The following is a 12,583-nucleotide window of genomic DNA, read 5'->3' as shown; positions in this document are numbered from 1 at the left end:
TTAAGTAGTTATTATTTTTATCCTACAGACCATACAAATTATGGGGAAAAACTATTATTTTAGCCACATTGTACGATGACCTAGAGGTCAAATGAGCGATTTTGTAATGTACATGGCTGTTAACTGTCTGTCGTGAGACGGATTTCCGTCGTCGGAGAAATTGTGGAAATTATTTTTTCAGTAATTTTTTATTTATTTTTTAATGAGAATCACTTAGGCTGTTTTTGGTTTCTGTAATGTCAACCCGATCACTTCGGCCGTTTCCTTTGCCCCACTGACCCCCCTTTAGGTACCCATCGGATGGGTATAATCTACCATACATTTAGGGGCCGGTGAACGGCCCCATTCCCCTAACATAAATTCCCAATCCAATATCAAACCTTTTCCCCAATTACGACCCAACGGTTTCCCAATAAAGATTCCCAAAGTTGCTCTCATCTGAACACTTGAACTCATAAAAATTTTGACAAATTTAGCTAATAGTATATATTTTTTAAAAATGACATCGAAAAAGTTTCGTTTTGGTTTTCCGATTGATTACGAACACATGACGAACAAGTCTGACCTGGATATGCAAATTAGGTGCATCTTGTTTTGATGGAGTCTGTTGTGTCGTAGTTTTTAGTAATAATGTCTACATTGTCTGATATAATACAGTTTTGGTAGAAGATTACAATTTTTTTGTTTTAATTCATCCATTTGCGTTAACACATATTTGGGATCTATCGCAACACGCCCAATCCGCTATTTATATAGTCCGAACGGACGTAGAAAGTAAAGTATTGACTTGCACTGTCATTTGCTATGCTATTTTAAGCAGACGATCTTATTTTGTAAAAAGGTATGTACATATGTTTCGTACTTTTTTTCTCAAATATTTTATTATTTTATTTTATTTTTTTTAAATCATTTTTGGTATGGTTTTTGTAATTAAAAAAACCTAAACGTTACTACAGTAAACACTTTAATTTAAATGTGCTACTCACTCCCTTTGAAATAATGGCCGTACCCGTTGTCACATCATGTGACGAACAGCACGTGCGAGTTTGAACACTGTTACAATGTAATAGTTCTGCTGGGAGATTATTAGATTGCGTATTATAGATATTGAAACTTAATAAAGTTGACCCGGTCAAATATAACATTTACCGACCAGCGGTATGTTACTTCTTTATTATTTACGATTGAATAATGGGATCATTCGAGAACTACGCAACGTGCACTGAGGAGAGTGGGAATTTTGGGATGTGTGACAAAACGTAATTGGGGGGTGGGGGTGATTATTGTGCAACGTAATGTTAATTCATAAAGTAAAATGCAACCAGTCATTGCCATTTTATGTTAACATATATGTATTACTAAAAACACCAAAGTAAAATATGACACGGTCACCAAACGTTACAAGAGGAGAGGGGTATTAAAACTGCAAGATTTTGCGTTACGTATTGTTAAATGGACACAAAGATCAACAAAGGACTATTCCACATTAGCGTATTGCAGTATCAGACATTGGCTTTTACCCCAATTTTTAACGACCCCCTCCCCCTCCCATAATGAATTTACAATAATACAAGGGCCACCCGATGTAAATGTATTTGAATATTTGATTTGCCGTCCATTAGCTGGCGGTCAAGCCTAAATAAATAATATCAGGTAATAATGCAAACTTCAAAAAAATACCCGTAGCTTATGAAAGAACACCCCAACAAATGTCAGCCTAATAGGACTATTTCCATTAATATAGGTTCACTGCAGGACCCATCAAATTAATGTTTTTGTCCAATAAAAATAAAAAACAGGGTGTGGGATGGGAGAAATACATGTTTTAAAGTGGACTACAATTGTCATATAAAACATTACCATTTTGAATGCCCTGTACCTTGAAATTTCAGTCACAACATTTTACTTTTGTTAACAGCCATGAATGTAGGCTATGCATGTGACATGACATGAGTCATAGCAGGATATGACTGCTTTATCCGTCATCATATTCTGTCAGTAGAAATGGTGGTTGCCGGATAAATAAAGTTAACTGGTTACTGCCATAAGATATCAACTTTATCCTGCTCAGGATGAGTAGCAAATGATGGTGACTAGAACCTTGCATTATTTGCCATTCTAACCTTCACGGAATCAAACTGATATCTTACGGAAGTATCCAATTATATCTATTCTTACAGTTATCTTTTTGAACAATCTAATCATGTTGTTCTTGCTATTAATCAGGGTTTCTAGATTATGGTAGCCCAACTACCATGGCTAGTGATATTCAATGTTGGGCTAGTAAATAACTAATATTGCCATGCCTGACGGCTAGTAAAAAAAACACCTTGTCAAATGCTGCATTTACATATTTTGTAAATAAGAATATCCTGCCCCCTCTGTCCACCCCAATCTAAGGATTTTTAAGTTCAGTCTCCCTCTTTAGGTGACATATCTGATTATTACTATTAGTAAAATTGTATTTTTTTAAAGTAGGGCCAGTGAATTTTTAATCATGGCAAGTATATTTTTAAAATCACTGATCCCATGGCTAGTGGATTTTTATAAAATTCTAGAATCCCTGCTTTAAAAAAAAAAGGACAGCTTGGTTACCATATATCGTGTGTTGGTCGACTTTGTGGTCAAATGCTGCAGTTAAGTCTATTTTGTAAATATGAATATCCTACCCCCATCCCAACCCCCCAGTGTTAGTGTTTTTAAGCTCTATCTCCCTCTTTAGGTGACATATCTGATTATTACTATTATTTAGTAACATTGTATTGGCTTTAAAGTAAAGTAGGGCTAGTGAATTTTTAATCATGGCTAGTAAAAAAAATTTAATCACTGATCCCATGGCTAGTGTATTTTATAAAAGTTCTAGAAGCCCTGTATTAATTTATTAAAAGATCCAGGATGCGAATATACAAATGAAATGATATTTATTCCACCTTTGCAAATTGTGTACCATGAATAAGGCAAGTCTATTACACCATGACATCAATAAAGTGTTTTAAATCTATAAATCATAAAGTAATATGTAGGTTTTGTTCTGTTGATGTCGGGACAAAATGTCATTTGTTTACAGTCTATTGAATCGACTGCAGACCATTTCTGACACATAATTAAAAAATATATATATTTGTCATAAATGTAGACAAAATTTTAAAGTTAAGTTTTAATTTAACAAAAAACAAATACCATTCATATTCTAAAATAAATTATTAAAAAACCAGTTACTATTAGATGTGTTACATTTGTTGTGTATGAAATCAAAAGGATGTTTAGGAATTGTCTCTTTTTGACCTAAAAACCCTGTTTTGACGCAAACAAGATAAGCCAGGCTTATATCACATGACCGATACTCGCATAATCAGTCTTGTCGATGTATTTTCTTGTAGTAATGGCAAAATAACACTCTATATTGAAACTGTCTTCAGAAATATAAATCTATAAATCATGGATGTTGAATTTTAATGTTTTATCCCATATTTCAGGTGACATTCCAGATGGTTTCCACGTTTGTGTCGATGATTCCGATTGTGGACTGTTCTTCTGCTGTACATGTTAGAAAAGATCTCACAGAGGTGAGTGGACTTGAAGAGCAATCTGTAACCTGGTTGTTGCACTCACCTGTGGTGTGGTGGTTTATAGGTGCAATGACCGGCCTTGATATAGTGGTTAAGCCAACTGTAGCCCGGTTGTTGCACTCACCCGTGGTGTGGTGGTTTATAGGTACAATGACCGGCCTTGATATAGTGGTTAAGCCAACTGTAGCCCGGTTGTTGCACTCACCTGTGGTGTGGTGGTTTATAGGTGCAATGACCGGCCTTGATATAGTGGTTAAGCCAACTGTAGCCCGGTTGTTGCACTCACCTGTGGTGTGGTGGTTTATAGGTGCAATGACCGGCCTTGATATAGTGGCTAAGCCATCTGTAGCCCGGTTGTTGCACTCACCTGTGGTGTGGTGGTTTATAGGTGCAATGACCGGCCTTGATATAGTGGTTAAGCCAACTGTAGCCCGGTTGTTGCACTCACCTGTGGTGTGGTGGTTTATAGGTGCAATGACCGGCCTTGATATAGTGGTTAAGCCATCTGTAGCCCGGTTGTTGCACTCACCCGTGGTGTGGTGGTTTATAGGTGCAATGACCGGCCTTGATATAGTGGTTAAGCCAACTGTAGCCCAGTTGTTGCACTCACCTGTGGTGTGGTGGTTTATAGGTACAATGACCGGCCTTGATATAGTGGTTAAACCAACTGTAGCCCGGTTGTTGCACTCACCTGTGGTGTGGTGGTTTATAGGTGCAATGACCGGCCTTGATATAGTGGTTAAGCCAACTGTAGCCCGGTTGTTGCACTCACCTGTGGTGTGGTGGTTTATAGGTGCAATGACCGGCCTTGATATAGTGGTTAAGCCAACTGTAGCCCGGTTGTTGCACTCACCTGTGGTGTGGTGGTTTATAGGTACAATGACCGGCCTTGATATAGTGGTTAAGCCAACTGTAGCCCGGTTGTTGCACTCACCTGTGGTGTGGTGGTTTATAGGTGCAATGACCGGCCTTGATATAGTGGTTAAGCCATCTGTAGCCCGGTTGTTGCACTCACCCGTGGTGTGGTGGTTTATAGGTGCAATGACCGGCCTTGATATAGTGGTTAAGCCAACTGTAGCCCGGTTGTTGCACTCACCTGTGGTGTGGTGGTTTATAGGTGCAATGACCGGCCTTGATATAGTGGTTAAGCCAACTGTAGCCCGGTTGTTGCACTCACCTGTGGTGTGGTGGTTTATAGGTGCAATGACCGGCCTTGATATAGTGGTTAAGCCATCTGTAGCCCGGTTGTTGCACTCACCCGTGGTGTGGTGGTTTATAGGTGCAATTACCAGCCTTGATATAGTGGTTAAGCCAACTGTAGCCCGGTTGTTGCACTCACCTGTGGTGTGGTGGTTTATAGGTGCAATGACCGGCCTTGATATAGTGGTTAAGCCATCTGTAGCCCGGTTGTTGCACTCACCTGTGGTGTGGTGGTTTATAGGTGAAGTGACCGGCCTTGATGTAGTGGTTAAGTTATTGTTCTTACGGTTAGTATGTACTGGGTTCACACCCGGGTATCAGCTCCCACCCACTGCACCGACTTCTCTCTCACTAACAACAAATCTTTACCTCACTGTCATGAACAGACAGTCCAAATAACTAAGGTGTGTGCACAGGACAGCATGCTTAAACTCTATATTGGATATAAGCATGAAAATTAGTTAAAAATGAAAGATAAGAGCAATGAATCATCCCCACAGGCAAACCAATTTAAGGCTACTTTCAACCAGTGCAATGTTTCTGCCAGAAAAAAAAAATTGGGTATGGCGCTATGGAATTGAATGCAACCACAGTCAACAGGGGGTATGAAAATGGGTTATGTTTAGGGTTAGGGTTAAGAAAGTGATACAGTAATGATAAGAGTAACTAATTTTGTCAAACAATTAAAGTTAAAAACATCAAATCTGCTAAAAAAATTGGGTATGGTACCATACCCGTTTTACTCTCTGGCAGAAACCTCCTGCAGTGGTAGAGGACTTGCGTGGGATTTGATTAGTCATGAGGTCAATTTCCCTCCATGAACACTTTAGTTTTTGTTTCCGCATCACTGACATATTTAAAGACTGGGTGTTGTGCTGGAAAAGTGCAGATAAAAGATCCCTTGCTTGTGATCAGTAGCCTGTTTGGTGACAGCAGTGGGTTTCTTCTATCTCAGTGAACCAAATATCACAATTACCATATGTTAGACACATAATAGCTGAGGATTAAACAATGTGCTGAGGTGTCATTAAACATTCATTTCCTTGGGTTAAACTTGAATTGTCAGTCTCTTTTTGTTCTAACTTTTACGTTTTTGCTATGTCTTTATATGTTTTCTCTGTATTTTAGGAAGAAAGAGAGCAGTGTTTAGCAACTGTTGGATTTGAAGACTGGGTTTTGCAGTTCTTTGACAGGTCAGTTTTAGTGTACCGTCGATACTGTTTTTAACATGCACACGGGAATGTCTTAAACAGCATTATCACAACACCCATCTGCTTTGAGTAGGAATATATCTTAATATTTAGTCTTGCCTGTCAAGTAATTTGAAGATAATGTTTAAGAATAAGTAAAATTTCTGAAGTCATAAGGCCGGAAAAAAAAAAATTACTTGTTTCCTATTACATGCTGGAAAAATATAGGGTAGGTAGGTAGGAAAAACATTTTATTTTGGAAAATAATTTTATTTATGGATATTAAATAAAGGTGTTGACTACCGGTATCCAAAATAACCTCTGCATGTATAGAAATGCATTATGCAAACCAACAATACCATTCATCACAGTGTTTTTCCTAGAAATGAAGTAAGGCATGGTAAAGTGATGTTTTGAGGGCATATTTTATGTGCAGTTTTAAATATAAGGTGGGTTTTTTTCCATTATACAATTTTCAAAAGGACAAAAAACGTATCGCCATTTTATTTTCTATATTTATTTCATAACTTAATTAAAAAAAGGAAATATGTAGTACTATCCTCATAGGTGTGTTTAAAAGCTTCTTTTTACATGGGCAACTTTTAAATTTATAAAAGGCAAGGAATTTTGATTTTGAGGGCAACATGGTACATACAAAAGACCCCTTGCTGTTTAATAATAGGCAGAAGGTTTACTCTCATACTAACACTTAACTTCTGTACTGGTCCAGGACATACTTGGTTGAACCTTAATTGGATAGAAACCAGTAAATAAGTTATAACAATTTCTTTTAATGACAACTGAAAAGAAGGGTTCTAGATTTATCTGTCCAACAATAACATTTAAAAAATATTTTATGAATATTATCTTTCCTAGTGTATCTAAGAAATGGTAGACTTACCAATTTTATAATTTGCAATGTTAGTTTTATTCTGTATGCATCCAGTATTAAAGTACACACTTGGTTTGAAGCAATCAATTGGTCCAGTTGAATATAAATGCAGTACAAATGCTCAGGATGCTCAAGCGAATGTCGAAAAGTAAAGTTTGTTTTATTTAACGACGCCACTAGAGCACATTGATTTTTATCTTTAATATCATCAGCTATTGGACATCAAACACATGGTCATTCTGACACCGCGAAGTTCCCAGTGACCAATTACAAAAAATAACGAAACGCATCGAGATCTTACTGACATATTTAATCATTTGATTTGGCAGTAAACTCCATCAGTATCGGTAAACATTCCCTCCCCTAGTTTATCAGAAGGTCACTAAATTTCTACAAGGCCAGTTTGTCGCTGGAGTAAATCATTAAATATAGTTATTATTATTATTGTTATTAATCAGAACACCTCGCTACGCTAGATGTAGAGTAAATCGGAAAAGATCGTATATATTCGTGAAAACAATTTTCCGACTCTTCGCCTGATATCTCACGAAAGTTACTGAACTTCAATTTGAAAGGAAGTAACTCCATCAATCAAATGTTAGAAGAAAACATTTCGTGGCTAATGGGTCGCCAATAAAACTAAATTTGCGACAGTAAAACCACCGATATACGTCCGCAAATCGGAAAACACAGTAGGGTTATCCCCTAAATGACACCAAATTAGTGCTTGTGATAGTTTTGGAATGTTTTCGTGGAAATCGTTGTTATATTAAAAACACATTTTTAAATATACAAAAAAAGTTTTATGGTCGGCAGGTTCAAATTAGGGTCGGTCGGGTAACCGGAAACAAACAATATTTTATGATACGCCTAAAAAAGAAATTCCTTGTATCTTAAGGGGAATCACTCATGCCAGACATAAGTTTTACTTAATGACCTTAAGGCTCAAAACACACCTGGTCTGGGTCTGGTGAGTGTGGTACCAGTCTAAAATGAAATGCATTGAATCGAATGTGATGAAACATACCACCTCTGTACTGGCACCAACTACAGATCTGGCAACAGATATCATAGAACATGTGCTATATTTTAACACTGTCAGACTGGCAGCTGCACAGTGTTCAAACCTTACTCGTTTATTTTTCTCAGTAAACAACAGGGAAAATATATATTAATCAATGTGGATTTCTCATACTTATTATTGATGTTTATAGAAGTAAATTTATCTAAAGATATGAATGCATTAATATATATGGAAAATACATAACAGTTACAGACCCAACATCATAATACACCAGACATGGCACTAGACCCAGACCCACCATCGGTGTGTTTTGTGCGTAACTCTCTTATTTACATAGTTGACGCGTGCAAATTATGTTGCCAAAAAGCTTATTCGAAATTCATGTGCTTTCTAGATCTGTCATAATATAACGTAACATAGCTTAACATAGCATAGCATAACATGACAGGTTATCACATAAAGGGCCTTGTCGCATGCAATTTGTCATGAGAAATAGGACATGTTCTACTTGGTACGACTCATCGTATAAGTCTAATTTCATTCCAATTTAGGGTGTTCTCACAGTATGATTCGATCACATGCAACTAATTGAATAATGAGAACACCCCGTAACATGTTATAACAACATGTTATTTAATTAGTTTCATGGATATTGGAAAAAAAAGAGAATTAACTATATTAATGTGATGATGTTTTGTTTCAGAGTGTTCAGTCTGATAGAAAACAGTTCTCAGGAGGCGTCGTACGGTGCAGTGGATCGCCTCAACCCAGAACAGAGCATGCTGGAGGTCGGGATGGCATCCACCAGCACATCTGTCCTCCAGCAGTGCTCGGCGCCAATATTTGATGTGAGTTTTTGTGTCATGAGTTAAATGACACCACAAGAGCACATAAAATAATTAGTAATTCTTGCCCACTGGACAGGGTTATTCAGCTTTTGCACGGTGCTAGAAAAATCTGTCTGACCCTAGGGCTTGACGACTTCTACGTACACGTGACGTCATGTTTTACAACGATTGACGTCATAACTCATGGTTTTCAAAATTCTGTTTGCCATTTCCATTTCACGTTGTATCATTGTTTTAAAAATATTTAAACAAATTAATATTTTGAACTTTATACATATTGGTAAGTTGTTACATATTTATGTTGTTGCATAAGGTGGACTATATTTTTCAGCATATGATTAAATGTGTTTGCATGTGAAATGTATACGAATCGTTCTACAATAAACAAACCGTAGCTTACAAAATTAATGTTTTGTTACTGTAATTAAATGGGCCTCGGCCCTCACAAAAAACATTTTGTCCCTCGGGTTGGAATAGCCTTATTTATACCTCGCAACGGTGATAGATTCTATTATTCTGACAGAACCGGCCTCGGTGGCGTCGTGGCAGGCCATCGGTCTACAGGCTGGTAGGTACTGGGTTCGGATCCTAGTCGAGGCATGGGATTTTTAATCCAGATACCGACTCCAAACCCTGAGTGAGTGCTCCGCAAGGCTCAATGGGTAGGTGTAAACCACTTGCACCGACCAGTGATCCATAACTGGTTCAACAAAGGCCATGGTTTGTGCTATCCTGCCTGTGGGAAGCGCAAATAAAAGATCCCTTGCTGCCTGTCGTAAAAAGAGTAGCCTATGTGCCGACAGCGGGTTTCCTCTAAAAACAGTGTCAGAATGACCATATGTTTGACGTCCAATAGCTGATGATAAGATAAAAAAATCAATGTGCTTTAGTGGCGTCGTTAAATAAAACAAACTTTACTATTATTCTGACATGTAATTTTCAGAGGAAAGACATATTTTTGTCTGGTTGAGAATGGAAAAGGCCTAAGGGTCCACCAGAATACATTGATTGAAATAACAGACAGTTCTTTGTTAATATGTTACGTTAAGTTCAAACTGATGTCACATGTTAATGTATAGGTCACCCTTATTATATTTTGTAGTAATTAATTACACTTTTTGAAACATTGTAATAAATGAAATTATTTGGATGTAATTTTTTGTGCGCATGTAATTTACAATATAATCTTTACATTTTACAAGAAACATGAATATTTGTTTTTGTAATTATGCAACTGCCCCTTTAAATGATGTTATGAGTTCTTTAATTAAAAGATGTCTTTGTGTTTTGTTTAGTCTGCACTGAAAAGGTTACGGAGGTTTGTCACAGAGAGCTGGTATGAGACCAAAGTCAGTGGTCGATTTGCTGCCAACCTTTGTCGAGCTGCTGCCAAGGTAACTTTCTACACACCACTTTCTACATGTTTATAAAACATACACTACACAGACACTGATCCTGTTCAAAATGCAGCACATAATCATAAACATTAGTATGCTGTGATGGTGCAAAAATACACAATTCCTGTCTTTGCACAACTGTTCAAAGTATTCAACAGACAAGTTGGGTTTGATGTTTGTTCTGTTTTGGGTTGTCTTTTTTATATTATGGGCCAAATGCTTAAACACTTGCATTTAAGAAAAACAGGTTTCGTAAATTTGACCCTAAATGTTTTTAAAGGTTATTTTTTAGTTTGCTTCTATATGATTACACATGTTTGAATGTTGGAGTTTGATGTTGACTTAAATTTGCAATAAATTAATTTATATGACACAACCGTGCACAGATACAGTTGCCAGGTAGGTAGCAGTAGAGGTAAATATATTTTACTTTTATAAAACTATTTACATTTGCCATAGACAATGGGTGATTGTTATGTTCGAATGTTGTAAAGGGAATACTGTAGCAGGATTTCTCTCTAAGACTATATGTCAAAATTACCAAATGTTTGGCATCCAATAGCAGATGGTTAATAAATCAATGTGCTCTAGTGGTGTCCTAAAAAAGACCCAAAAAACTTTACTCTTAGATGAGACTTCAGCCTATTTTAAACTACAGTTACTTGGTGTCTAACATGATTATCTGCACTTGGTCTTCAGAATGAGAGGAAACCTGCCAATACGGCATGTTACAGCTATGGTCTTTGAGCACTAGTCAGGATGGGTAAAAAAACATTGGGTCCACCTAGAGGTATGAACCAATTGTACGTCTTGAGATACTCTTCCACTGAGCAACATCTCACAACAAGACTGGGTTGTGGAGCTGACACATGGAACTTGCTGTGAAAATAGAAAGAACAGAATGCATCTTCAAGTACAGAAAGAATATGGAGAATTTATTTTATGTTGGCAACAATTACAATGTTTGTATTTTGTTTTTTTGTTAATATAATTATGTCTCTTTGTCTTGTAGGTCAATCCAGAAAAAACATTGAAAATATTTCTGCCACATTTTTGTGACTTCATCCTAAACTTTGTTAGGGATCGTAAGTAATTTTTAAAAATATATTATACTGAAAATTAAAATATCTGTATTAAATTTAACATTAAAACATTTTTGGTTTTACTGTAGATTAGGACATTTGTTTGTTTGAAGATGTACTTGATGGAGCTGAGTCCACCTGTCTATTAAGTTATGTATGGTTATAAATTAAATAAGTGTCTAGATTATAAATGTACCATTATGATTTTTATTTTAAATTAATTAGTAATACATTACTAAAAATTAAATAAACATATTCAGATAATTATGTATGACATTTAAGAGTTTTGACTACAAGTTTTATGAAGTATATTTTTTCTGTGTTTATGTAACCAATGTTGGCTGTTCCAGCATTTTGTCTTCACCCCTGTATTAGAAATGAGCTTTGATCTATACAATTTAATGATAATTTGTAAAGAAGTATTTTACTTCCATAGATTTTTTTGCAAAAAAAGTGTTATGAGTTGGTATGGGTTTAAAAGTTAATATGTTTTTATATGAGTTTTAACATTACACAGCATGTAGTTATATTGCCGCAAACAGACGATAACTGAAATGTATTTCTGTATGACTGTCGTAGAAATATTTGTATTTTCAGATGAAGATCTTATGGATGAGGAACATCTTGATGGCAGTTTTATGTGGAATCTCTTGTTGTTATCTCAGGTAATTCAACTTTTGTAAATACAGGTAACCCAGTTTTATGTGAAATTTGTTATTATCACAGGTAATTCAACCTTTGTTCGTATCAGTGACCCAATTTTATGTGGAATATCTTATTGTTATCACAGGTAATTCAACCTTTGTTAATACACTGTAACAGGTAACCCAGATTTATGTGGAATATCTTGTTGTTATCACAGGTAATTCAACCCTTGTTAATACAGGCAACCCAGTTCTATGTGGAATCTCTTCTTATCACAAGTAATTCAACCCTTGTTAATACAGGCAACCCAGTTCTATGTGGAATCTCTTGTTATCACAAGTAATTCAACCCTTGTTAATACAGGCAACCCAGTTCTATGTGGAATCTTTTGTTGTTATCACAAGTAATTCAACCCTTGTTAATACAGGCAACCCAGTTCTATGTGGAATCTGTTGTTATCACAAGTAATTCAACCCTTGTTAATACAGGCAACCCAGTTCTATGTGGAATCTTTTGTTGTTATCACAAGTAATTCAACCTTTGTTAAAATATTCTGGCTTATGTAATAGCTCAGTTTTATGTGAAATCTTGTATTGTTAAAGGGACATACTCTGTTTCAACCCGTGAAAATTAACACTAAGTTCAGTTAATCTACAAACCTGTAATACATTTGGATAAATTTACAATTGAGTGAAATATGAGTCTGTGACCTCTAAAAATAGACTAAAACTGGACT

General features: G+C 36.3%; 1 protein-coding gene across 2 annotated transcripts in view; it reads left to right on the top strand.

Annotated features, from left to right (window-relative positions):
- LOC121372679 (proteasome activator complex subunit 4-like) overlaps positions 1 to 12,583 on the top strand; it is a 114,221-nt gene that overhangs the window by 22,544 nt on the left and 79,094 nt on the right. For both annotated transcript variants that reach the window (XM_041499129.1, XM_041499127.1), the window contains exons 13-18: positions 3,477 to 3,566; positions 5,898 to 5,962; positions 8,579 to 8,723; positions 10,019 to 10,117; positions 11,133 to 11,205; positions 11,800 to 11,867. In XM_041499129.1, coding sequence (XP_041355063.1) covers positions 3,477 to 3,566; positions 5,898 to 5,962; positions 8,579 to 8,723; positions 10,019 to 10,117; positions 11,133 to 11,205; positions 11,800 to 11,867 — 540 coding nt within the window. The remainder of the gene's footprint in view (positions 1 to 3,476; positions 3,567 to 5,897; positions 5,963 to 8,578; positions 8,724 to 10,018; positions 10,118 to 11,132; positions 11,206 to 11,799; positions 11,868 to 12,583) is intronic.

This window comes from Gigantopelta aegis, chromosome 4 (genome assembly GCF_016097555.1).
Source record: "Gigantopelta aegis isolate Gae_Host chromosome 4, Gae_host_genome, whole genome shotgun sequence".
Taxonomy (NCBI): Eukaryota; Metazoa; Mollusca; class Gastropoda; order Neomphalida; family Peltospiridae; genus Gigantopelta; species Gigantopelta aegis.
This window is presented reverse-complemented; position numbering and strand designations above follow the sequence as displayed.